The sequence below is a fragment of the Theobroma cacao genome, chromosome 3, assembly GCF_000208745.1.
Source record: "Theobroma cacao cultivar B97-61/B2 chromosome 3, Criollo_cocoa_genome_V2, whole genome shotgun sequence".
NCBI lineage: Eukaryota > Viridiplantae > Streptophyta > Magnoliopsida > Malvales > Malvaceae > Theobroma > Theobroma cacao.
The window spans coordinates 23,689,688-23,715,531 of NC_030852.1; the positions used below are offsets into that span (position 1 = coordinate 23,689,688).

General features: G+C 36.0%; 5 protein-coding genes across 10 annotated transcripts; 2 read left to right on the forward strand and 3 right to left on the reverse strand.

Moving 5' to 3' along the window:
- Positions 1,375-6,819, reverse strand: LOC18604862 (ABC transporter B family member 25). Of its 3 annotated transcripts, none has more exons than XM_018118501.1 (18): positions 6,491-6,819; positions 6,264-6,324; positions 5,511-5,582; positions 5,388-5,423; positions 5,228-5,302; positions 4,960-5,084; positions 4,723-4,822; positions 4,448-4,619; positions 4,240-4,358; positions 3,532-3,642; positions 3,295-3,439; positions 3,035-3,167; positions 2,822-2,897; positions 2,663-2,728; positions 2,422-2,529; positions 2,163-2,270; positions 1,883-2,080; positions 1,375-1,760 (listed from the first exon to the last, which is right to left on the reverse strand). In XM_018118501.1, exons 2-18 carry the CDS (start codon positions 6,306-6,308, stop codon positions 1,557-1,559), a joined length of 1,893 nt encoding a protein of 630 aa, XP_017973990.1. In that variant the 5' UTR covers positions 6,309-6,324; positions 6,491-6,819; the 3' UTR covers positions 1,375-1,556. The 3 variants fall into 3 exon arrangements, with proteins under 3 accessions (XP_017973990.1, XP_007037609.1, XP_017973989.1); XM_007037547.2 differs by having other exon boundaries at positions 6,264-6,375; positions 6,491-6,818; XM_018118500.1 differs by having other exon boundaries at positions 6,264-6,818.
- LOC18604863 (pentatricopeptide repeat-containing protein PNM1, mitochondrial) lies at positions 7,519-9,543 on the forward strand. Its single transcript, XM_018117617.1, has one exon. It carries the CDS (start codon positions 7,624-7,626, stop codon positions 9,130-9,132), a length of 1,509 nt encoding a protein of 502 aa, XP_017973106.1. The 5' UTR covers positions 7,519-7,623; the 3' UTR covers positions 9,133-9,543.
- On the reverse strand, positions 10,599-16,427 carry LOC18604864 (cleavage stimulation factor subunit 50). Of its 3 annotated transcripts, XM_018117622.1 has the most exons (15): positions 16,173-16,427; positions 15,924-16,054; positions 15,749-15,832; positions 15,548-15,669; positions 15,296-15,368; positions 15,138-15,221; positions 14,970-15,056; positions 14,283-14,353; positions 14,018-14,069; positions 13,845-13,902; positions 12,955-13,055; positions 12,698-12,852; positions 11,642-11,750; positions 11,257-11,313; positions 10,599-11,174 (listed from the first exon to the last, which is right to left on the reverse strand). In XM_018117622.1, the coding sequence occupies exons 2-15, from the start codon at positions 16,023-16,025 to the stop codon at positions 11,019-11,021; spliced, it is 1,311 nt and encodes a 436-aa protein (XP_017973111.1). In that variant the 5' UTR covers positions 16,026-16,054; positions 16,173-16,427; the 3' UTR covers positions 10,599-11,018. The 3 variants fall into 3 exon arrangements, with proteins under 3 accessions (XP_017973111.1, XP_017973110.1, XP_007037615.2); XM_018117621.1 differs by having other exon boundaries at positions 15,924-16,427; XM_007037553.2 differs by lacking the exon at positions 16,173-16,427 and having other exon boundaries at positions 15,548-15,659; positions 15,924-15,947.
- LOC18604865 (protein COBRA) lies at positions 18,544-22,501 on the forward strand. Its single transcript, XM_007037555.2, has 6 exons — positions 18,544-18,646; positions 19,779-19,858; positions 20,294-20,750; positions 21,150-21,309; positions 21,428-21,705; positions 21,839-22,501. The coding sequence occupies exons 1-6, from the start codon at positions 18,544-18,546 to the stop codon at positions 22,129-22,131; spliced, it is 1,371 nt and encodes a 456-aa protein (XP_007037617.1). The 3' UTR covers positions 22,132-22,501.
- Positions 22,424-25,556, reverse strand: LOC18604866 (COBRA-like protein 4). Of its 2 annotated transcripts, XM_018117620.1 has the most exons (7): positions 25,402-25,556; positions 25,120-25,318; positions 24,926-25,005; positions 23,940-24,396; positions 23,705-23,852; positions 23,255-23,532; positions 22,424-23,143 (listed from the first exon to the last, which is right to left on the reverse strand). In XM_018117620.1, the coding sequence occupies exons 2-7, from the start codon at positions 25,265-25,267 to the stop codon at positions 22,863-22,865; spliced, it is 1,392 nt and encodes a 463-aa protein (XP_017973109.1). In that variant the 5' UTR covers positions 25,268-25,318; positions 25,402-25,556; the 3' UTR covers positions 22,424-22,862. The 2 variants fall into 2 exon arrangements, with proteins under 2 accessions (XP_017973109.1, XP_017973107.1); XM_018117618.1 differs by lacking the exon at positions 25,402-25,556 and having other exon boundaries at positions 25,120-25,394.

The window sequence follows — 25,844 nt, forward strand, 5'->3', positions numbered from 1 at the left end:
TTCAACTATGGCTAATCTTTACTTTTCTATAAATTAATAATATATAAAGTTTATCAATTAATGTCAAAGCAACCTTTGTTAGGATTTAAAATTCTAACAAATTATACAAGGATGATATAAATCATGATTGCAAGTTAAGGTTTTGTGTAATTTTTTAATTTGCATAATTACAATATTAAAATTCATAATTTCCTTATGTATGGTGCAATTAAATCATAAGCATGCTTAGAAATGACAACAAGTAAGGTATCATATATTTTGAGATACTTAAATCATATTACTTAATATTTACCAAGATACATGACCTTATAAATAACCTAATTTATATTTGGTACTTGTTACTTGAATTATATTCAAATTACGTAAGTACTACCGGTTCAATATCCAAATTGTAATTTGATTTTACGTCTTAAATTTTAAATTCATTAAAAAATAATTTTGACGATAATTCAATTAATTTTGATTCAAATTATGAATTATTTAAAAAAAAAAACTGTAGATTGTTGCCGATGAAATTTTTATGATTTACCCAAGATATTCTAATAGTTTTTTGACAAAATCTTGACGATTTTCAAACAAAATTTCCATGAATTTTTGACAGTTTTTAGAAAAAAAATTAGATGGAAAAAAATAAATTTTGATATATTTTTTTACCTTTTTTTCAACCAAATTCAATTGATTTTTCGATGAAATATTTTGTCGAAAATGCTTCAATCATTATGGACGAAATTTTGGTTTTTCAATGGGATGGCATCATTAACTTAATTTTTTTTGACCAAATATAATTCAAATTTTTTTGGTGAAGAGAGAGAGAGAATATATATATATAGAAGAATTGTTTGAATCCATTAAGAAAGAAAAAAGAAAAAGAAAGACATGGTCAATAAATTGTTGAATATCCTCAACAATACATTCATGGTGTGAGTAAGTGAACAAAAACTAAAATAAAATAAAATTTGGTATCACTTTTAAGATCATGTTGGTGATCTAATCGTCATGGCAGTTTTATTATTACGATAATCTTATCATGGGTGATTTTAAGATTATCATGTTTGGTTAACAATTATTAATCATTTGAGATTAGAGATCAACATATTTGGCATCCAATACAATTTTATTTAAAATTATCATACTGATGATGTTAAAAATAATAATTATATATATTGTTTAAAGACATCAATTTATAAAAATTTTAATTCTTTATTTCTTGGATATAAGGTAATATTAAATGATTCAATCAACAAATATGGAAAAATAAATTTATCAATAAGTAAATTAGCTTCTTCTAAAACATTACTTACATAAAAATTTTGGAACGAATTTGAAAATCCGTTGAAATGAAAAGTAATTTTCTTTGAAAACAGAAATTATAAATAACATAAAAAAAAAGCAAAGCTTATTGTTTGATTGAGCTATAATCAAAGACTAGCTGCTATCTTTGATGCTAGCATTTGCTGTAAATACTATAAACAGCAGAAGATTATCCGAGGATACAGAAAAGAAAAAACGTAAAATGATAATTATCTGCACAGATAGACACAATTCCATAGTTCAACCTACAAGTTTGCTTTAGGTGCTTGTAATTGTCTCCTAACTAATGCAGTGTATATACCATCTTTGCCAAGAAGCTCTTCATGAGTGCCGCTTTCAACAACCTGGCCATCAGAAACAACTGCCACAGTATCTGCAGTTTGGACTGTTGATAGCCGATGGGCTATAACTAAAACTGTTCTTCCCTTCATTAGAGAATCCATGGCATCCTACACAATATGTATGAGGGGAGAACTCATCAACTATGGACTGAGCTTAACTAATAAGATTTGTGTGCAATTAACTGAAAAATTCGATAAAATTGAAATTAATTAGTACGTGGTATTCTCACCTGCACGAGGTATTCACTTTCAGCATCTAGAGCACTTGTGGCTTCATCCAAAAGGAGAATCTTTGGATCCATGAGCAGGGCTCTTGCTATTGCTACTCTCTGTTTCTGTCCTCCTGAAAGCCGTACTCCACGCTCTCCAACATGAGTCTGATATTTGTCTGGAAATTTTGATATGAATTCATGCGCATTGGCCATTTTCTGCAATTCTCAAACATTCAAATGTCAGTGCCCCGTGGTGTACAGTGTAGAGATACTTTCTCTTGAAGATGCAGAAGCTTACTGCTGCATTTTCTATATCGTTAATGTTGGCCTTGCCTTCGCATCCATAGGCTATGTTTTCCTCTATTGAGCAGTTGAAAAGGACAGGTTCCTGGCTTACTATGCTGATCTATACATCGAAGAATGAAGTTTATCATACTCGAAACTAGATAGTTACACAATGAGTTATTAAATAAACAATGAAGTGTGATGTACTCATAAAAGTGAACAAACAAAATTTCTTTTTAATTTTCTCCACATGTGATCAAAATCAAGATTACCTTCCTGTGAAGATGTTCATGTGAAATTTCTACCAAAGGAACCCCATTGAGTAGAATCTTTCCTTTCATTGGGTCATAAAACCTTTCAATCAAGTTTGCTATTGTGCTCTGCAGCAGACAAAGTGAACAGATGGTAAATATGCTGACCTACCCTTCAAACAAAAATCTTTTGCAAGAATGGATTTTGAAATAAGCTGGAAATGTTTAGAAACAGTACAAAAGCTTCAGAGAGAGATATTACTTTTCCTCCACCACTAGGGCCAACAAGAGCAACTTTTGAGCCAGGCTGCAGTTTAAGCGTTATTCCCTGAAAAAACAGAATGTTTCATGTATGCTAATCACAATATCATTCATATCAGACATTATGTGCACGCTAAGACAATTATGAGTACGTGAATACCTTGAGTACCATATGGTTAGGACGGGACGGATAGGCAAACCAGACATCGTCTAACTCCACCTCTCCATCTTGATCACTGAAACAAAAGAAAGCCTTTTGTCACTTTCAGAACCTACTTCTATGTACACCATATTTTCCGGGAGTGATGCTGACGATCCACCAATGGCGTTGACATATATTCATGGACAGAATTATAAGAAATAATGAACTAACCCCAATGGACACTTATTTCCTGATTTTGGCATTGATGAGGAACGATCCAGAAGCTGAAAAACACGCCTGCTGGCTCCTGCAGCTTTCATTGCAACTGTGTATAACCCTGAGAGTCCAGATACAGAAGATCCCACTGCAAGTGCAAATAGCTGAAAGGCATTAATGGAAGTAAAAAATTGGGACAGCAGATGGCCAAACTTGATGAAATATATATCCCACACATCACTTGATATACATCTTTAGGCAACAATGAACCTTACCTGTAAGGCTATAAAGAATGAAGGACGTTAGAGCACCAGGGGTCATGGAACCTGTTATTGTCAAATTAGCTCCATAGATAACTACCACGATAACTGATAATGTTGATGCGGCATTTAGACCTCCAAAGAAGAGCCCAACCACTTTCTGTTGCAATAAATAGATAAGACTGTTTGCCACATGAGAGAGAGAGAGAGAGAGAGAGAGAGAGAGAGATCAAATGACATCAGGGAACTCACAGCTTGTTTAAGTCCAAGATTTAGTGTCTCATCAACTTTCTCAGAGTAACGTGTTATCTCATAACCTTCTTGTGCAAAAGATCTAACTGTGCGAATTGCACCAAATGATTCCTAAACAACAAGTCAAAAACTTTGTATCTGATTTTCAACAAAGGTAGCAATAAAACACATCTTACCAGATGTGATACAGGCTTCCTAGTACATCATAAAACTACAGCACAAAAGATGCTAGACCATCAAATTTCAAATAATTGATAGAATACAACTCAACTTGTGTCTGAAAGATATTATAGGTACTGAGTTCCTAGATTTATATAACAACACAAATTGTTAAAATGGTTCAACTGGTTTGGCTTCTATCAGCATCATGTTTAAGCCATTTAACTGGTTCCTTATTTGCATATCACTGCTGATATTTTTTAAGTACATCACCTGTGGATACCTTGTCAATAGAGACCTATCAGGCTGGCCAGTCATTGCAATTTTATGATCTTTTATACCTTTATACTTCAAAGAGAAATATCTATTAAGATAAATTACTTGATAACTCTAGACTCCAGGAATTCCATCAAAATGACCAACATGATTCAGTTATTAGGGTTTAAAAGGTGTCTAACACTTTTTTCAAAAAAAAAAAGTTATCTAACACAGAATTTGTGCATACCACTATTTAGTTATGCACTGAGATTTGTAAATGGCAGACAATACCTCAGAGATTGAAGCAGCTGCTGCAGCTGCAGCTTGAGTCTTGTGAGAAAGTTCACGAAGGAAGCGGCCAAATTTTTGAACAGCCACAGAAATTGCCGGCACAACAGCCAAAGCCAGCACTATAACACACCACAACTAATAATATTCAGGACCTATTTAAAATAAATAAAACTTCAAACTAGTGCTTTGGGATTAAATAAATATTTACATGTTAGCTTCCATGATGTTGCAAACATGAAACCAAGGCCAATAAATGCAGTTGACAAATTTCTTAGGGCCTCAGAAAGATTGGACGTTGCTGCATTCTTTATAATCTGAGTATCTTCAGATAGCCTGCTCAAAAGTTCCCCTGTTCGAGTAATATCATAGAAGGCTATCTCCTGCAAAATTTATCAACTGTTATAAACAATAATTCACATGAAGATATCTGTCATGTGAAACATGAGTGGTAAGAGTAAACTCACTACAGTAATAATGTTTTACCTGGTTAATAAGATGACTAAACAAGTTCTTTCTCAATCGAGCAACCACCCTTTCACTAGCAGAAGAAAATAACCATGCTCGTAGTGCTGTGCAAACTGAACTGGAATGGGGAACAAAAGCAATAAAAGATGATGAAACCCTTGAGGTGACATAAAGAGACTAATAATCTGTATTGAAAGGAATAATTTGCCTGACTTATAGGTAAAATAAAAGCATAAATGTAAAAGCTGTTTGTACCCAACTACAACAATCAGAAAAATTTCAAGTATGGTGTTCCTGACTGCAGTTAATGCTTCAGCTTTCTGTTCAGGTGTTCGGATATCTCCTGACACAATATCTATTATCTTCCCTCCAAATTTTGGCTGTAGCATGAACAATTCAAGTTCATTGAAACTAAACTCAAATGTCCAGAAATAAGATTAGTTATCTTAATTTCTCCTTTCATTTCTTTTTGTGTGTGCGTGAAGCAGAAAGGGTCAATAAGTAGCACATAAAGGATACATACAATCAATATACTTGACGTGGAAGCAATCAAGAGAGCAATTGTTGCTAATATGAGTTTCCCTGCATCAGGCTTTGCCTGTTGTATGATATAATGTCAAAACTCCATAATTTTCAGTTGACTAGCTCTACTTAACAACAAGTGCCCAAATTCAGCCACTTACAAGTGAGAATACTCTAGTAAAGCTCACATTTGCAGCCTGAAAATTTTCATGAAGTCATCACATCTTCACATTTCAGTTAATACAGTATCTAAATTTACATTATCCAAGAGAAGCCACATTTACCGGTACCGCATCCCCATGCTCAAGGTCAGTCAAGTTATCATTTTCCAAGGTCTCATTCCTCTTTCTTCTTCCCTATATAAATGAAAATAATATTAGAAAATAAAACACTGCCAAGAATAATTTTGAATATAGAGCTCCAGACCCAGCTTCTCAAGAAAATTTTCATGCAATGTAAGCATGCAGCCAATGTAAAACTATAACTTAAAAGTCTATGAGAAAAGTAGGTATGCACCAATCAAATGACCAAATAGCGATTTGAATTCGATTCTCAAGCTTTTAAAATGTATAGACAATGGAAACTATGGCCTTGATTACAAACAAATTCACAGCCAAAGAGCAAAATCAGTGCAAGAGAAACATTGTTTCAGCCACCAAGCAAGCAAAGAGAATTTCATTGGGAATTAAATGGAGATAAAACTGAAATATTCTGCTCCATCATGATTTAATCATTTTACACTAAAACGACATGTCATTAATTGTAATTCACTACACACAAACAACAGAATGAAATCTGAAAACCATTCAAGCATAAAAGAGAATCATCATATTCAAACACATTCCAATTTATGGAAACATTTAAACTGAATGTCATCATCCAAAGCACCAATTAGAACAAAATTCTAGGCAATAAACCATGAATTAGAACATGTGCGAACAGTTTAAATCAAACGCAAAACGTAACCCAAAAACCAAAGCAATATAGGAACTTTAAAGAACAAAAGAAACAGAACAGAAACAAGAGAACAAACTTACTCCTCGGTCCAACAGAGGAGTTCTCTCAGACCCACCGAAACGCATCCCAGAAAACCTGTCCCTGAAAGCTCAATCCTAGCAAAGATAAACGCAGCAACAATACTAATAATATCTACAACCAGGTCCCAAGGTTAAGGTTATAAAAGAGTTGCACAACGAAAAGTAACGTATGAACCGGGTGATGAAGTTCAGTTGACTGCAAAGTCTGAGACACAGATTATATTAAACTTTTGCGTTTCTTGGGGGGTTGATGATTGGTCACTCATTAAGTCAATGATTCTAGTATCTCCGGCTTCTCCTTTTTGAAGAACAGACGAGCACACAAAGACAAGGAACTCGATTGGTTACGTCATCGGGTGCGTAATGACCCTCGTAACTTTTGGTCTACTTTCAGTATAAAGCATTGTTCAGACAATTTGACAAGAGGATACACTTGGTGGCCGCTGGGTATCCAAAAACAAAAAAGAGAAGAGGGAATAGACCAGTACCGCACCATTAATGGTATTTATATAATTTTTTCTTCATATACCTTGCAAACATGGGACACAAATTTCATTTCAAGTATTGAAATCATACTACCTATATATCTATATCTAAAAGCCTACTCCCATGGAATGGGAAACTTATATGTTACATCCAAAGGTCAGCACCCATACAATAGAGACCAAACAAATTAAGGGTGATCCCAAACATACATCCAAACTTCAGAACTCACCTTTATCTTATAGTAAAAAGGTCATATGGACAAAATAGAGTTAGGATATGGATAAAATATAGCTACTTTGAGTTGATGTTTGCGAAATGATGCATGGTACAGTGTCATTACCAAGTTTAACTTTGAATTTATATTGATTATGGATCGAGAATGAGAATTGAACATTATGACATTTAATCTCTTAAATTTTTTTTAATTTAATAACGATTAATTGTTTTGAATTTTTAAATAATTTGTTTATGTCAAAGTAAAAAATTTAAAAATTATGTAAATTTAATTAATAGTACCCCATAAATTGATTCATGATTGGTGCTCTTGAACGCTTTGGTGGCGTGACAAAATCAACGGATGATAACAGCAAGACAAGATTTTGGGGAACGAGTACTAAGGCAAGGCGGAGTGAGTTTAATTAAGTCTGGCCATAAAGTAATCCATCTGATCAGCTTCTGGGCCCACCTTAGGTCCTCTTTTCCTCACTGGATTGGGCTACGGTAGGCCCAGATGGCTACCACTTCACGCTTTCTAGGTTTCCACATTTCCAACTCCAAAAAGTGAGGGGTTTTCCTCCGACTGCTGACGCTGAGCTCCTATTCTTCCATTCTCTTAAACCCATCTTTCTTCTTCCCATTTAATAAAAAAAAAAAAATGCCGCCGTTAACCTTGCTGCAACTCCGCCGGCTCCTCCACCACTGCCTTTCTTCTCCCTCTCCCTTTCAACCCCACACACTCCCCCCTCTGAAATCCCATTTCACCCCTACCCATTTCTCCAAATCAGCATTTTTACTCTCTAAACCCTTCTCAACCCAAAGCCCAGATCCGATTGCTCAGTCTCTTTCCACTGAGATCCTCAAGAACCCTGATTTAGACCCTCTCCCAATCACCCAAAGACTCCAGCTCAGCTTCTCTCATATCAAACCAACTTCTCTCTTAATCTCCCAAACCCTCAATCTCTCCCCTGAAGCTGGCCGTACTGTTCTAGGGTTTAACGATTGGCTTCTCTCAGATCCTAATTTCAACCACACCGATGAAACGCTGTCGTTTTTCATCGACTATTTCGGTCGAAGAAAAGATTTCAAAGCTGCCCATGATCTCCTTGTCAACAACAAATCTGTTGCCGGGCCTAAAACCTTCGAGTCCTCCGTTGATAGGCTGGTCAGGGCTGGCCGGCCTGCCCAAGTTCTCGGGTTTTTCGAGGGGATGGGGAAGGATTATGGGTTCAAAAGAGATAAAGAATCTCTAAGATTGATAGTAGAGAAGTTGTGTGAAAATGGGTATGCAAGTTATGCTGAGAAGATGGTGAAAAACTCGGCGAATGAGATATTCCCGGACGAGATGATATGTGATTTATTGATCAAAGGTTGGTGTGTTGATGGGAAGCTCGAAGAAGCGAAAAGATTGGCTGGGGAAATGTATAGGGGAGGTTTTGAGATTGGTACAATGGCTTATAACGCAATGCTTGATTGTGTTTGTAAGCTTTGTAGGAAGAAAGATCCATTTCGACTTCATTCGGAAGCTGAGAAGGTTTTGCTTGATATGGATTTTTATGGGGTTCCCAGAAATGTGGAGACTTTTAATGTGTTGATGAATAACTTGTGTAAGATTAGGAAAACTGAGGATGCAATGAAGTTGTTTTATAGGATGGGAGAATGGGGGTGTTATCCAGACGCAGAGAGTTATTTGATTTTGATTAGGAGTTTGTATCAGGCTGCACGAGTTGCAGAAGGCGATGAGATGATTGATAGGATGAAGTCTGCTGGGTTTGGTGATAAGCTTGGTGAGAAGGAATACTACAGTTTTCTGAAGATTTTGTGTGGGGTTGAGAGGGTTGAGCATGCTATAATTGTTTTTAAGAAGATGAAGGCAGATGGGTGTAAACCTGGGATAAAGACTTATGACTTGTTAATGGGGAAATGGTGTGGTCATAATCGGCTTGATAGAGCCAATGCACTTTATAATGAAGCGGTGAAAAATGGGGTGCCAGTTGAACCTAAGCCGTATAGGGTGGATCCTAGATATATGAAGAAAACCAAAGCTGTGAAGGAGGAGAAGAAGAGGGAGACTTTGCCTGAGAAAATGGCTAGGAAGAGGAGACGTCTTAAGCAAATTCGACTAAGTTTTGTAAAGAAGCCTAAAAGGACGATGCGCCATGTCTAAACTTGGCCTGTGCCTTACTGAAATTTTAAGTGGTATGACAATGTCGATTGGAGTTGCAGGCTCTTTTTTGAGCTTTGGTAATTTATTTATGATGAGTTTTGTTGTTATAAAATTTTGTTCTCATTTTTGCTCTGCCGTTGGCACCATTAGAAATAAAAATTATGTTTGAGTAATTCCTCTTACTCGTTCGATGCTTCTTACAAAATGAGGATTGCAAGTTTAGGTCTTGATTGCGTGATGCAAACATCATCGCCTTTTCTAATATTACCACTTACTGCAAGGTGTTATGCAGCCTTGTTCTTATGAATATACTGGGCAATGTAAATCAACCGCGTAAGTGTTTTCTCTTAATTATGTAAGCTGAATCATAGCAAGATCAATGCCAGTGCCACAATGTATTTTTTGTTTTCACTTACATAGGTTCAAGTTCGGTCTTGCTCTATAGGTTCTGCATTATTCTTCTGAGTACCCATTTAGTTTACAGAATTTACTAGTGAAATCTTTCTCTTCAGATTCCATGATTTTGCTTTTGTTGGATAACTGGAAAGACGTTGGAAAATGATCCGACTTATGACATTGATAAAGTTCAGCATATCTCATTTCCTTGTTTGGAGATACGGGAGCTCTCCGGAATAAATGAAGAAATGAGATGGGCAACATGATAATGTAGATGGCAAAGCTGTCGAATCAGTGTAGGACTTCCAGCTACCATTTGCTGCCTAACAGATTGGCCAAAAATGAATGGACGTACCGTACCCCATGGGAGAATGGCATTGATTAGGCGGTGGCTTTTTCGGAAACGACTGAATTGATGTCCCTGTCTGGTTTGTTGAGGGTTCCGTTTCCCTGAGGCCTGAAAGGTTATAATCGTACTGAAAGCAAGACCACTGGAATTCGGTCCGTCTGTGAACTTGTTTAGCCTTTAAGTTCTGTAAAATTTACAATTCATCATTTCTCATTTCCAAAGAGTACCCTGGTTTTCTCTTGTTAGAAATCATCTGGCTATTATGTTATTGCACATCTTCCGAGGACATGTATGCTTTATAATACTTGGGAATGATACTAAAGTGCTGTAATTTCATGGAACGGTTTGAATTGAAGAAACATGACACTTCTACGAAGCAGTGACGCTGCAAAGGCAACCATGTTTCAGGCTCTACCCTTACTCCCTACTCCACTGAAGTTTGTGTTGCCCGAACATTTTGAAAGCAAGGAAGAGGCTCTGTGCCACTTGATCTACACTCAAATGTCGAATCTCTTTGTTTCAGTTGAATGTTAATTGTCGAACCCAAGGAGTTTTTGCATGAAAAACACGTCGAAATGAAACATGGAACCACGCCAAACTTTGAGGTCTTTTGAGGCTCGCCTTTATGTCAACTGATCTGCCAGGATAAGATACTTCATAAAATTTCATCATTTACATGATTATCTTGGGAGAAAACAAAGAAAATACTTAAAAGTCAATGTGAAACCGAAATATTAAGCATATGGATACTGACATTATTAAACTGTAAAATGGGCTTTACAACTGGGGCCAACTTCCCTAGGCGCTGAACACCTAAACTCAAACTTCACGTATTTCCTTTTACAGGGGAAGTGTTCCTAAAACAATCCACAACTACGACACTAATCACACATGATAACCAAAAATCGAATGAAATTAAGTAGGGAGTGCGATGCATGTTGTCTCCATTAAGTGAAAAAAGAGAGAAAAAAAAAATGTGCCTCAGGGACTATGTGTACAGTGTAGTCCAAAGATTTGCCTTAAGATCTAAACTCTGAATACACAAAAGAATTTCAGGCAGAGGCAGCCACACTTATCATGCATTTAGCTTTTGCCAAGTCAGCTCAATTAAGTTCCCCAGATCACTCCGATTTCCGTGTGCTCAGAGAATTTCCTTCCAGAACCGAACAGATCTGTCAGTTCCACAGGATATGAATGCAGCCTCTGTTGGTGAGTGATCGATCCAACGAGGTGCACCAATATGGTTGGAAGGCCACTTTGCCACTTTTTCTGCTGTCAATGCATCCCAAATAACAATCTGCATCCATCAGAGAAAAATTAGCAGATGCCAACCATAGGAGATTATATACTTGCCACTATTCTCAGGAAGTTGAACAAACCTCATTGCTAGGTTCATCTATAGATAGCACAAACTCTTCAGTATCATTAAAAACAGCCTGCAGAAAACAGATTGATGTGTTTAGTAGTTATGATCCATAAAAATCTTTAAGGTCATTAAATTCTACTTTAAAATGAACACATGACCAAATCCTTCCAGTTAATGGCAAGCGTTGTTTTAGCTAGAAAATCTACAAATTGTGTGATAAGTCTTTTATATACCTAATAGCAAATTTGGAGGATAGTTGATTAGACCTTGAGACCTCACAGAAGAGGTGTGACTGCTAATTAGCTCATCCTTTCAGCCACCATGCAGTGACTATAGAAATATTTAAATAACCAAGACAACAAGGAAGCTTAATCAAAAAGAAAACCACCCTTGCATACCTGGCACCGCGATTGTGTGTGAGTAGATCCAAGATATTGTTTGACCAATCTTCCAGTGCCAATCTCCCAAAGCTTTACAGTTGAATCCTTTCCACAAGAAAGAACAAACCTAGAAAGTCGATACCATGGTCATGTTTTTTTAAGCATGCCAAGGTACTAATCCATATAACCACGTGAAGTTTACGAATCATGTTGAGAAGCAACATCCTATTTATTCTACATGATTAGTTCTTAAAAGGAAATTTGTGCCTCTATATGCACTTTCTGCCATCAATTGATTTGCAGTTAAATTAGGCAATTAGTACTTATAATCTATGAAAGATGTGGATTTAGTCCCTGTACAATAATTTGTGTAAATTGAGTCTTTATACTTTTTCAATTTGTTAATTTCAGTCCAAACCCTAAAATCATTAAGTTTCCACTGTTAAGTATGCTGATGTGGCATTTGATGACATGGCAAATGCTGATGTAACATTTGTTGACAAGACTACCAATGAACAAAACACCCCAACTCCTTTCAAGTCATGGATTGGTTTCTCAAAACAAATAGGAAAAGAAATTGAGAGAAATCTTGTGGACACTTGTTAGAACACTGAAACATCACTTTTTTCTTTCCAAATTTCTGTTTTGTAATTGGTCAATTTGAGTGGGAAAAAAAGATAGCGTAAACTTTGCAAAAATTATGGAGACATAATTTAACGGTGTTAAGGTTTGGACTGACATTAACAAATTGGAAAAGTACATGGACTTAATTTACAAAAATTATTGTACGGGAACTAAATTCACATTTTTAATAGTGTACAGGGACTAATTACATAATTTGACCATTGATTTGCACCCCGTAAACTGTACTCTGCTTCACCATCTGTTACAAACTAAAAGTAGACTACGGCCCTTGTCTAGAGAAAAATTTCTCATTTTATGACATAACATGTTGTCTCCATTTAATAATATAACAATGCAACATATAAAGCTGCATATTCTGCAATATATAGCCCATTTAATTTATAAATTAAAACACATCCTACTTATAACCAAACCGTTTAACATCCATACCTTTGATCCTTAGTAAAACATGCACTTGTGGCCTCTGCTGTTCCATGTGCACCAACAATGGAGCGCACACAACTGGCACTTATTCCATCCCATAACCGAATAGCACCATCTTTAGATGCAGTAACATACATGCCACCTGTAGAAGAATATCTCACCTGCACACGGAAACAGATTGAATTATGGACTTAATAGCCTCAATTTATCTGTAATAAATGGATGAGAGATCCTTCTGTTTTGGAAGATGTGATATTTTATACCTGATTAATGGCTCCATTAACACCAATCTCTGGTGGATTTGCAGATAGATAACATTGGAACGTATTAACATCGTACAAGTGTGCTATCGGATGATCAGTTCCTGTCAGTTTTCATCCCGACCTTGTAAGTAGTCAAATCATGGTAATAGACCAAACTCAAAAGAAAGAACTCCTCGCAGAAGTTCACCATATGCCACTCTAGCTCAGATGCTTACCAATTTAGCAGAGATACAAAAATTAGATCAGCATTTATCAAAGTACATATTTCAAAAAGGTTCAACTTACAACAAGAAACAAAGCCATTTCCCACTATGTACGGTTGGATATATGAATCATATTGTGCACTTTGCTCAAGGTTCATATTGTTTTAATAATTTTTTTTGGTACATAAGGGTTTAATAAACTTAAAATACAAAAAATAAAATACTTTTGAATAATTCAAAGTTGTCAAATTTGCAAACTTTTGTATTCTGAGACAATTCAAACATGCTTTACAACATCTACAGTTCTATCATCACCCCCTGTTAAATTGCTGAGAAAATATGATTATATACTTTTTACGAACTTCAAATCATGATCATTTCATTTGGATCAGTCCTTATCTGAAATAAAGTAACAGAGTATCACTAGATTAACAATCCTCTGTTGTAAAGAGATGAAACAGGCTTTTACTAAAAGGTAGGTTAAGTAACCTCGAAAGGTCTGGTATATGAAAATTCAAATGCATAACACAGGACAAGTAGTTCAATTAAATCAAATAATTCTAAGTTTCAACATGTTTTAGTTTTCCACAAGAATATTCATCTAAGGTTCTATGATAATAATGTTGAATAAAAAATTAAGCAGGCAAGAAAAGATCAAACACAGAAAATATGAAGCAAATAATTTACCTGCTAGAAGGAAATCACCAGATGGATGGAAAGATACAGATCGTACATTGTGAGTATCCTGGGTTATCATAAGTAGAAAATTTACTATAATGTCATAAATATATACTAAAGTCAAATTCTGCAGCTAAGTTCAGAAACCATGATTGAAACAGTGTCAAAATAACAGGCAAAACCTGGATAACTCTGAAGGCTCTCTTTGCAGTAGCTTTGGAAAAATCAAAGAACCTGTAAACACGTAATAAGCATAATGTTGAAATGCCAGTTAATATGAATTCCATCTACCACTAGAAACAATAAAGTTTAAGGCAAAAAAAAACACAATTTATCACTAAGGAGTTACTGATAAACTAAAAATGAGAGGAATATAAGACATGCAAGACAGAATGGAAAACTAAAAAGAAACCTCAGAGTAGATTAAATTTAGATGAGAAGTCATACTTTATTGTGTGATCTTTTGCCCCAGATATCAGCACAGTACTCTGAGGATGGAAATCCAAATCATTTATTGGCTGCATTTCAGCAGAAAAGTGTTAGACCATGCAAGGGAAAATAAACATATTTAATCAGCTTTTAGAGTTAAGGGAAACAGAGATTATGCATAAATTATAAAGTAATTGTTAACATCTGATTCTATGAAGATGACCCTTTTAGACTCTATCATGAGAGGTCTGAAGCACAAACTTTAACAAAATCAAGAGATCTATCACTTCAGCCACAAATTATGAGAAAAATATACAGATTCAAAGAAAGAAGAAATACAAAAGAAGCAATATACAGCTACAAAGTATGAAGTATCAGTTCCTTTATAGCATTCCCTTGATCCCAAAAGAAGCAATCATGAAAATAATGTTAATAAATTTTAGACACTAGCTCATGTTAGTTGCAGCTCAGTGAAAAGTGGGACCTTCACTTGAAAGACAGCAGGAAAAATTAATTGATCAAATATACAAGCATCCAGATATATCACAGAGAAGACATGCAAAAACAAGATGGAAATGAACTGGAAAGAGGGTTATAATGAAAAATAATTAGGGTTTGGAACTAAATGAAACATAAAAATTATTTTTCATAACCATGAGAATGGTTGGCATTAAGCATACTGCGGAAAAACCAATTCACCAATACCTGTACATGGTCATAAAATGTCCTTATGACAGGTCGCACAGGACCATCCTTTGAATCTGGCAGCATCATTTGCTTTATTTTTGATATCTGCCAATGAAATAACATCATGGGAGTTAGATATTGTCCATATTGAAATAAACTGAACCATACAAATACAAGAATCATTACCTCAAAGAGCTTAATTGATGTGTCAGCACTTCCAGTAGCAACAAACCTCCCATCAGGACTAAACCTTGCACACCTTGCAATATTCTTAAGAATATTTAACCCATCAGTTTTATGTCATTCAGTTTCAAGAACATATTGCAGAGATATCTTAAGCAAACCTTGTGCTCGGAAAGATGCCTTGTCTCATGCTTTGGAAAGCTCTTTGATGAGCCTTTTGTATCCTGCACAGCACTGGTTTCACAATAGACATTCACTATGAGTTTATCCCTGCTAATAGGAAGGACTTTCAAGCTTAAAAAGCTCAGATTCTTAACTACACATTAAAATCACATTAATGCATTGAAAACAAGAGGGCATACATATCAAACTAGTTAAAATGAAAAAGCAAGGATTTTAGCAAGAGGTATTACCTAAAATCAACAGAAGAAACCCGAGGAGCCGGAATCGAGCCATAAGCCAAAGCTCCCCCCAGATCAAACAATGCAGAAGAAGAAACCCCTCTTAACATCTCATCTTTCTCCACTGCAAGACCCTGTTATCACCTTAGAACTAAAAAAAGAAACTTGTTTTTTTTTTGTTTTCCTTTAACCCAAACAACAAAAGGAACCCACCTTAGCAACAAGCTCAAGGAGCTTATTTGGAGGGGCTTCAACGTCTAGAGGAGTCATTGTTGCTGCAGCCACAGCTCTTGCAGCCTAGAAACCAATAAAAGAAAAAAAAAGTTTGATAAAATCAGGAATAAAAAAAAAGGGGGGAAGGGTAGGGAGATTGAAGAAGCGGGATTACTTGGGTGAGATTGTGATGGCGAAGATGAGCAACGATGAGGGAATTGAGTTGCCTGTAAAGTTTCCCTTCTTGGAGTGTTTGCTCCAGGTTGTTGCCTTCCATTATTAAGCCTTTCCTTAAACCCTAACTCTCTGCACTATATAATGTTAGAAGGAAAGGATGTTGCTCGATTACATTCAACTTATTTTCATGTGCAAAACTATTGCCCACTAATCCACCGGTTAGAGAAGAAGTGGAATGTCAACTGACCGTTGAACCCCGCCCTTTGCTTTATTGAGTATTCGCTTCAGTCATATACGCCGAGTATTGGGTTCGGAAAGCCCAACATCATATGACAGTAAGTAATGGATCATAAAGTAGAGTCGGGCTGGGTTCAGGTTCCCAACATCGTCCTCCTTACACGCCCCGATCTGTCCCATGTGCCCTAAACCCTAATCACATGCTACTATGTGGTTTTATTCATGTGATGGGAAGGCCTTTCTGGATTTTTATCCTGTTTGGTGGGGTTGGGAGACGAATCCAATTTTAAGCTTACAAAGTGAAAGGCTTGTGGTTAACAAAAGACCCAGCTGTTCTGGAAAAGGTGATCGCAATGTAATGCTTATGCTCTCAGCTACAGGTTTGCAAAATTTTTGTCTTTCTTATAAAAAGATGGTAATACAAGTTTATTAAGTTGAAGCAAAGTTTGATCAAGTGAAGTCTAATTAAAAAGAATTAAGTAGCGGTTTTTAATTGTACTGCTGCTAATGCAAAATTGGTCTTGCAAGAGATGGAAAATTAGGTAGTAAACTTCACTTATGTCTTTGTAGTTTTAGCTTCTTCTTTTTTTGTTTCACATAATATCTACGATTTTTGTTCTCAATTAATGTTTTTATTTCTAAAAGAGTTTATACCGCTATTTTCACTTAATAAAATTATCGAAATATTTTTATTTTCACATTTTACAAAATAAAATTAACAATATAATTTTTATGGGAATAGAACTTATTTATAGTGTTAATTGAAAAAAAAAATCATACTATACTATTTGGAAAAAGTTAAAACTACAAGGTTCACATAAGTTAAAAGTTCATTATCGCATGATGAATTTGATTCCATATTCCTTTTTACAAAAGAAAAAAGAAAAAGAAAATCTAATTTTAAAATTTGCAACCAAAGAGAAATAGAGCTTTTGCTTAAAATATCAATACTGTTGGTAATGGTACTGACCCTAAAATAGAATGAAAACTAGTGTCGGCAAAATATTTTTATTCAAAATGACACATTGTTCATGGCAGAATTGCCACCTAATTGCAAATAAAAAAAAAAAAGGGGGGAATGGTCCACATTTTGGTGTGATTCTAGTAGATAAGCCATGTACTTGGCACACAAAATAGAAAAAAGAAAATAAAAAAAAATACAAGTAGCAAAGGTTTGGTGGTTGGGCCATCATCTTTGGACAAACAAACGATAAACAGAGAGAAGCGTCTCCTTTTCCCTGGTGAACAAGTCTTCTGAATTCTCCCCACCGACACTGGTGGCAGGGCCCTGCCCGGGGGATGGATGACGTGTTCTTATGCCCTACTTGCTTTGTCGTTGGTTATATGCGGTTTCCATATTTGCTTGCTGTTACTGTTTGGGTTCCATTCCAAGGATACCCCTACTCCGTTCAAGACAATTACACCATTTAACAATGTCAAGATGCCAGATCATATTACACAAATTTAGGATGATTTTTTTTATTCAGATGGCATACAATCATATGCTTCACCAACTACTCAATCAAATTACTGGTACACCCATTCACAATTCAATAAAATGGGCAATATAGTAATTTTGTAAATCTTTTGTATGAAGATTATATTGAATCATGAAAAAAAAAGTAAGATTGTTGCTTTTGAAGTTAGTTTGTTTTTATTATAAAATATCTCAATTTTTTAAGTTTTAATGGAAATTTTAAACGAATTCATTAGTTTTTAAAATAAATATTTCGTATCAAAAAATATCTTTCGATAGATAAATAGATCTCGTCGTTAATTTATTATTAGTGTTTTTATTAATTTAGTGATGTAATAATATTGAAAAGATAATTTTATTTTTTATTAATTAAAAATTATTATTATATAATTTTTATAAAAAAATTAATAATTTTTTTGATTTTTTGTTAATAGTATTAACACTTTTAAAGCATATTGTCAATTTCTAATACTAATAGATTTCGTGTGAAATTATAATTAAAAGTTAAAAATAATGTATTTTACCTTTGTTTTTAACTTACTTGATTATTAAAAATGCAAAGATTCTCTTTGGGTTTCATATTTTGTGAATTGTCTAATTTGAGGGTAATATAAAAATATATTTTTTTAATTTTTTTAAAAAAATAAATTAGTACAGAAGGATATCATGGTGATTTTACATCTGCACGTTAACTAACGACAGCTGCAGCCAGATTGCATTGATGGCTGGATCTCTCTCAGACACAGAACTATAAGCTTTTGCAAGCTCACTCGTACTCAAAAAAGAGCTCCCTTTCTATGTGAGAAGGATCTTTTCTTTCTCTCTCTTTCCATTTCCTTGTGCAGATCTTAAGCTTAATCACAGCACAGAACATCAGATAAACTATCCGGGTCTGCATCAAGACATGGAGACTGTCTTGTCTTCAGCTTCTGGATCCATTTCCAAGCTCTGTAGCTTTACCATTGTGCTTCTCTTCTTGTTCTCCTGCTCCACTTTCACTTCTACAGGTAAGTTTCCAGTCAAATGCATGGTTTTTCTTAAAGGGACTAGTTTTTGTTTGTAAAGAAATTGAATCTGGGTTTTGCTTAAATACTTCCTTAGAGTTTGGAGTTTGACTGTTCTCATTAGGTGGTTGATTGCTAATTATAATAACATAATGTTATTTTGTTTTGGTAACCAAGTTTGTTAATATAAAGGGCAAACTGGGTTGCTGAAATTAGCTTCAAAACTTGATCTTGTAGTTTCTTTATGTCTTGATTGGATTGGAAAGTTGAATTGAGTTATCTGATTTTGGCTGCTGTTAAGAAGTTGAAGAGATTGGAGAAAATGGAATTTTTCTTCTTGTTTTTTTAAGACCTTCTTCCCTAATGAATGATCAGTTACTCTGTTTCATCAGTTTGACATTTATTTTAATTTCCAAAAGAAGAAATGTAAGCATAATGAGTGTAAGTCAGATTGGGTTTTTGCATCATTTGTTTTCCCTATTCTTCTTAAAAAGTGGCTCAATTTTAGTTTTTCTACGGCAAAGAGGGTATTTCGTGGGAGAAGAGAAATGAAAGAACTAAAACAGTGCTGGACACACTGAGATTTAAGTGCTTTAACCAATAAAAAAGAGAAAAACTTACCAAGAATGGAGATCTGTGCGCTCGAAATGTAAGATCACATTGTACAGTATTTACCGACATGGAACTGACCAAATTTGACCCCAAAGACTTTTAAGTTTAGTGTCATAATGCAAGAGATACTTATTGAAGTTTATAATTGAAGTCACCATCATAACAATCATACCTATAATACACAAAAGGAAAAAGATTGGAGGGCTACTTTTACTTTTATGGTGTAGTACATGAAATTATTAAAATGCTTTACATCTATGCCATTGGGCTATCAAGGCATTTTACTTTTTGTTTGGATCTTTTATGTTTCTGCAAGTTGCAGTAAATAATGCTAGACAGGCCAAAGGTCTCTACCCAGGCCAAGGCCAAAAGAGCAAAATGCTATTGACGAGCAAACTTCATTTTTTGCATGTTAATTTCTGATTTTGTGATCCAGACCTTAATTCACAATAGTATTTGTTCAAAACTCATGCCTTAAGTATTTTTTAATTAGAGTTTTGGGATCTTTTGGCTGTTTCTGTAGAAGCTTATGATGCACTTGATCCAACTGGCAATGTCACTATCAAATGGGACGTAATAAGCTGGACTCCAGATGGCTATGTTGTAAGTATTACTGAAGGGTCAGGGTTGCATTTGCTTTTTTACATATAAAGAGCTACTAACTTACCTTCAAAAATCAAAATAGATTTTTGGAAAGATTTTCTATCAGACGTTTAATGCATTGATTTGATTGTTTGCTTTTGTTGATTAGTTTTCAAAAGAAATCACTGATGTCTTTTTTTTTTGGTGTGTATGCAACTGCCTCTTTACTGCACAGAATAATTTTCAATGGAGCATTGCTTTTTTGCTTTTCATTTTCTTTCAAGGCTCACAAAAAGTGCTTTTCTTCAACACATTCAGAAATATAACACTTAGGGTGAAAATATAGCCAATCCAGCATTGCAGTTCCATGAGTTTTTGTTTTGATGTTAAAGCCTTTTTTATTTTCCTTCTTTCCTGGATTTCCAATACTAATTATCATTCTTACGACTTTGGTAGGCGGTTGTTACAATTTACAATTTCCAACAGTATCGCCATATTCAGGCACCTGGTTGGACGTTGGGGTGGACATGGGCAAAAAAGGAAGTAATCTGGAGCATGATGGGAGCCCAAACTACAGAGCAAGGGGATTGTTCAAAGTTCAAGGGAAACATACCACATTGCTGTAAAAAGGATCCAACAGTTGTGGATTTATTGCCTGGAACTCCTTATAACCAGCAGATAGCAAATTGCTGCAAAGGCGGGGTGATAAATTCATGGGTTCAAGACCCTGCCAATGCAGCAAGCTCATTTCAGGTTAGTGTTGGTGCTGCAGGAACAACTAACAAAACTGTGAGAGTGCCTAGAAACTTTACCCTAAGAGCACCAGGTCCTGGATATACTTGTGGGCCTGCCAAGATTGTGAGACCAACTAAATTCGTGACTCCGGATAAAAGGAGAATAACTCAAGCTATGAGTAAGTTCCTTGCTAAACTACAGCTCTGCTTTTTTAGTCTGCACTAATCAAGTTAGATATAACCCTGTTTGACTTGTTATATAGATACGTCATCTGGCAACACATTACTGATTTTCATTTGAACAATATCTATATGCTTACAAACATACTTGCTTCACTTACAAAATTTAAATACCTAGTATGATGTATGTTCTATGAATTTGTATAAAAATATTGTTGGAATTTAGTAGTTTTCGATGAAGAAAGTTAAATAGTAACATCTGCAACAATTTTTTTCTTCATAATGGGCTAAAGCTTGAACTAAGATGGAAAGTGAACTAAGTGTATTTTTTTGGTAATAATTCAGGATGGTGGAACAATCTTCTAACTTCAGTCTATCTTACCTTCATCTCATTGCAGTGACATGGAATGTTACATGCACATATTCACAATTCCTGGCTCAGAAGACACCTACTTGTTGTGTCTCCCTCTCTTCCTTCTATAATGACACCATTGTAAGCTGCCCGACATGTGCTTGTGGCTGTCAAAATAACATAACAGAACCTGGGAGCTGTGTAAGGTAAGTTATCTCATTTGTCTGCCCTTTTCGCCCTCTAATTATCCTTTACATTTTTGCAGTTTTTCTAATTTCTCTCTCTCCGTGTCTTTTCTTTTTTCTTGGTGATGACATCCTGCAGTGAAAGGTCTCCATATTTGGCTTCAGCTGTTTCTGGTCCAGGCAAATCTAGCAATTCACCTCTGCTTCAGTGTACAAGCCATATGTGTCCTGTTCGAGTTCACTGGCATGTTAAGCTCAACTACAAGGAGTATTGGCGTGTGAAAATCACAATCACCAATTTCAATTACAGAATGAATTACACACAGTGGAATCTAGTTGTGCAACATCCGAACTTTGACAATCTTACCCAGCTTTTCAGCTTTCATTACAAATCATTAACTCCATATGCTGGCTTAAGTAAGTCTAAGTTTGCCATGATTTATTTCTTTGAAGTAGCATCATGTCATTTTCCAGAATCTGTGCATAGTTCTCTGTTATATTTCTAATATATACTTTGTGACCATGAACTCGATGAACCTTTCTTATGCAGATGATACTGCCATGTTATGGGGAGTTAAGTTTTACAATGATTTGCTCTCAGAAGCTGGCCCTCTTGGGAATGTGCAGTCAGAACTACTATTCCAAAAAGATGCAGCAACTTTTACTTTTGAAAAGGGATGGGCTTTCCCGAGGAGGATATATTTTAATGGTGATAACTGTGTCATGCCACCTCCAGATGCCTATCCATGGTTGCCAAATTCTGGTTTTAGGCCAGTTATCTCTCTATGTCAGCTGGTCATGACAATCTTGGCATCTATTGTTTTCTTATGGGCTTATATGTGATGAATAATGTCTGGGAAACTGCTACAGCCATTTGTTTGACAGCCCGCAAATCCCATCTGATTTATATTAATACACTGAAGCTTATAATGATCCACTTGATGGGGTTGGAATAGTGTTGGTGCGGCAACATAGCATGCTACAAGCAGGTTCAGGTGCACAATGTCCTGTTCTTAAAGCATTTTGGCTTATTATTTATTTATTCAGGTTTGTAATTTACACCATTTCTTTTTGGAGTTAGCTGCTTTGTTGTATGTTTATTCACATCATACACACGATCGATTTGTTTGTAGAGTATCCACAAACAAGTTTGTAGCATTGTATTGACGAACATCAAAAGAAATTATAGTTGATATATGGTTTGTTATGTTTCTATTGCACTTAGCCATATAAAACTATTTTACATCCCGAATACTATGTAAAATGCAGGAGAGATAAAGGCTAATAGATTAATAAATGACATTTAAGCTTGCACGAGAGACAGAGAAAGTGAGACAATTCAATTTACACCATGATGCAATACTGATGCAGCTCAAAAGTGGGGAATTTCTGGATCATGTGAAATTTAGTTTATTTTTTCACAACTATCACAAATCATCCCGCGCTGACCAGATCCGCAAGTTTCTAGAAATGAGTTATGACTTATACCTGTAATGAATGAAGGTCCAATGCAAACAAACCACTCTTCTTTATCTGCAATACTTTCTGAAAATCTTCTTCTCTCCAGATGATCTCTACATGTTAAACATAAACAGGAGTGCTGAGAATGCCATTGTCAATATGGCAATTGGATTTACATGGGCAGAGTTTGGTAGGAAGGGGTATGTATCAGGAGGAGGCAGCAAGCATTCATCCCCATTAAAGTAGACTTTGCGAGGAAATGCCCAACCCTGCTTGAAGGTAAATGTGTCCTTGTTTTTCCTAAGGAGCACCTCAGACTGGACATTTCCTTGGGGCCCTGCTTCCATCAATAGGTCATTGTAGTATTTCATACCATAAAACATGCCGGTATCATCTGCATAAACAAGTTGATCACAGGTGTTAAGAATTCCGGAATTCCATATTTGCTTCCAGGTTAGTCCTGTCAGAGTTCATTAAATAGAAATGGCTATTGTCAGGCACTCACTTATGGCTTCGTAGGGCACAAGAGGCTTGTAATCAAAACTAAAGACTTGGGTGACGGCATTGAGATTGGGATGCTGTGCAACAAGCGTCCACTGTGTGTAGTTCATCCGGTAATTAAAATTAGTGATGGCAATCTTCACACGCCAGTAGTCCTTGTAGTTGAGCTTCACATGCCAATGCACTCTTATAGGGCACATGTGATGTGTGCATTGCAGCAATGGTGTATTGTCTTTCCTCCTAGTGTTTATTCCTGCGCGGTGTGCCTCCTTCGAATTACTCCTGTAGAATCCAATCATCATGAGCAATGAGCAGTATCCAAGAAAGAAGTTGTCGTGTGCTTTTATGGTTTAAACATTCTAAATAGAATGTTTGTGTTATGTGCATGTTTTCGCATTTAGAAATGAAGATACAGAACTGTTGGCCAGGGTTAGAGACTGAATGAGAGGCTTACCTAATACAGTTGTTTTTATTCTGGCAACCGCAAGCGCAGGATGGGCAAGGAGTGATTGTCTCATTATAGAAAGATGAGAATGAAACACAACAGCTTGGGTTCCTTGCGGCAAGAAATTGTGAATAAGTGCATGTCACATTCCATGTCACTGCATACAATGAAAAACATTAGTTATTATAGTAATTTACTAGCTTTAAATAATAACTTGAAAAATTGGAAGTGAAACAGCGCTTACTCAATGCCTGAGTCTTTCGCCTATGATCAGGTGTGAAGTAGACTGTGGAGGGCACAACCTTTGCAGGGCCACAAGTGTACCCTGGCCCCGGACCAAGCAAAGAAAAATTTGTGGGTAGTTTTACTGTCTTATTCGAAGTTCCTGCGACTCCAACACTCACCTGAAAGGCCGACACTGAACCTATAGGATCTTGTCCCCAAGCAGACACCACGCCGCCTTTACAACAATTGGAGAACTGCTGGTTGTAAGGAACTCCAGGGAGCAAATCAACCACTATAGGATTCTTCTTACAACAGTGAGGAACGTTTCCTTTGAACTTGGAACAGTCTCCTTGCTCTGTGGTTTGAGCTCCTACCATGGACCATATCACTTCTTTCTTAGCCCATTGCCATCCTAGAGTCCAGCCGGGGCTCATGATGCTACGATACATTTGGAAGTTGCTCATCGTCACTGCTGCCTGGTAGAATTTATCGAAGATAAAAGGTAAAAAAAATAAAAAAAGAAAAAGTGGAAGGATCAATACACAAAATGATCTGGGGATCTCCCTCTAAAACAAATCAGAAGAGAATGAATTGGGGGCTCTCTCTCTATTGTTTTTTCTCATTCTGTATGATAATATAAAGTTTCCCAAGAGTCATTTATGACATAAGGAAAGGTGGCAGTTAGATTTCAAAGTTATGCTTTTGCCCCAGATAATTCTTCCATGGCATAGGAGGTTGATCTTAACCCCGCAAATGTTTTCTATTTATATGGCTGATTTGGTGTTTTACACTTTGTATTTGATTCCTAACGTTATACGGACAGGGAAAGCTCAAACAGAAGATAACATTCTTTCTTAAGCATTAAAGGCTTGATTCATGCCATACCAACTCATGAACATGTGAACTTCAGTTCTAGGAATGACTATAACACTATGACAAGCAAGGCTTCCTCCAGAATTTGTTTCTAAATGAGGAAAAAGTGACAAACTGCCATGTTCAACTCACCACGTAGCCATCTGCGGTCCAAGAGACTACATCCCATTTTATTGTTATGTTTCCAGTCGGATCCAGTGGATCATATGCAGCTAAAAGTATGGGAAAAAAGAGTCAGCAGCCAGAGGTAATAAACAGAAAACATGAAGTTACTTGCAAGAAAACGTTCTAATTTTTCTATATGATATTGTGAGAGAGAACTTTACCGGTATTGGGAAGCATAATGAGAAATAGAACAACTAGACCACATATGAACTTCAGTTGTAGAAATGAGCAGCATTTCCGACGTTGGCAATAACTTGGAGAAATGGAGAGGAATTTGTGAGATGTTGTCGTCGATTGATCAAATTCCATTTGCCAGAATTTCACTGAAGTTCCAAGCTCCTGGCAAGAACTCAAAGGAGACTGGAAGTTGTTTGCATTAGTACGTTGTGTTAAGAAGGAAAGGGAAGAGTATATTGGCAAAGAATGCTTTGAAAATGTCTTACCAACTGGTTGTTAATATTTCATGGGATATTTTCATCTTTCTCCTTGTCTCTCTCTTTTGGCACATTAATTTTTAAAAAAGTTTTCTGCATCTTGAAGCAAATCTTTTGCGAGGAATGATGAAAAGGAAAAGGTGGCGGGAGAGATTTTGAGAGGTTTGAACAGAACTGCTCAACGGTTCTGCAAAATTCACAGTGCTGCGTGTGGTGGTCACTTACTTATATGCGTGTGAGGAAATGTCAGGTATTGGACTGCTTCAATAGCAAGTCTTCTTCTATTTCTACTGGAATTTCCCTCTTTGAGCCTATTCATTTTGGGGATTGTAGTGATGCTTATTCCCCTTGAATCCATATCCATTTGTCAAGTCTCATGCTCTCGTGAAGCCTAACCCATTTTAACTCCAGCGATATTATTCAAACTGAATTTTTACCCTATTCCTTGAGAG

Bases quoted from the DNA above. Each gene is read 5' to 3' on its own strand.
- LOC18604862 (XM_018118501.1), bottom strand. From the start codon at position 6,308: ATGCGTTTCGGTGGGTCTGAGAGAACTCCTCTGTTGGACCGAGGA. The intron at 2,898-3,034 runs GTTAGTTCATTA...CTTTTGTTTCAG, and splicing joins GGAAATAAGTGTCCATTGGG to TGATCAAGATGGAGAGGTGG. The intron at 2,729-2,821 runs GTATTCACGTAC...CTGTTTTTTCAG, and splicing joins CTAACCATATGGTACTCAAG to GGAATAACGCTTAAACTGCA.
- LOC18604863 (XM_018117617.1), top strand. From the start codon at position 7,624: ATGCCGCCGTTAACCTTGCTGCAACTCCGCCGGCTCCTCCACCACTGC.
- LOC18604864 (XM_018117622.1), bottom strand. From the start codon at position 16,025: ATGGAAGGCAACAACCTGGAGCAAACACTCCAAGAAGGGAAACTTTAC. The intron at 15,369-15,547 runs GTAATACCTCTT...TTGTGAAACCAG, and splicing joins GTTTCTTCTGTTGATTTTAG to TGCTGTGCAGGATACAAAAG. The intron at 14,070-14,282 runs GTATGACTTCTC...ACGTGTTTACAG, and splicing joins GCAAAAGATCACACAATAAA to GTTCTTTGATTTTTCCAAAG.
- LOC18604865 (XM_007037555.2), top strand. From the start codon at position 18,544: ATGGAGACTGTCTTGTCTTCAGCTTCTGGATCCATTTCCAAGCTCTGT. The intron at 18,647-19,778 runs GTAAGTTTCCAG...CTGTTTCTGTAG, and splicing joins CTCCACTTTCACTTCTACAG to AAGCTTATGATGCACTTGAT. The intron at 19,859-20,293 runs GTAAGTATTACT...CGACTTTGGTAG, and splicing joins GGACTCCAGATGGCTATGTT to GCGGTTGTTACAATTTACAA.
- LOC18604866 (XM_018117620.1), bottom strand. From the start codon at position 25,267: ATGGAATTTGATCAATCGACGACAACATCTCACAAATTCCTCTCCATT. The intron at 24,397-24,925 runs GTGAGTTGAACA...AAATTCTACCAG, and splicing joins GGACCGCAGATGGCTACGTG to GCAGCAGTGACGATGAGCAA. The intron at 23,853-23,939 runs GTAAGCGCTGTT...CATTGTATGCAG, and splicing joins GCGAAAGACTCAGGCATTGA to TGACATGGAATGTGACATGC.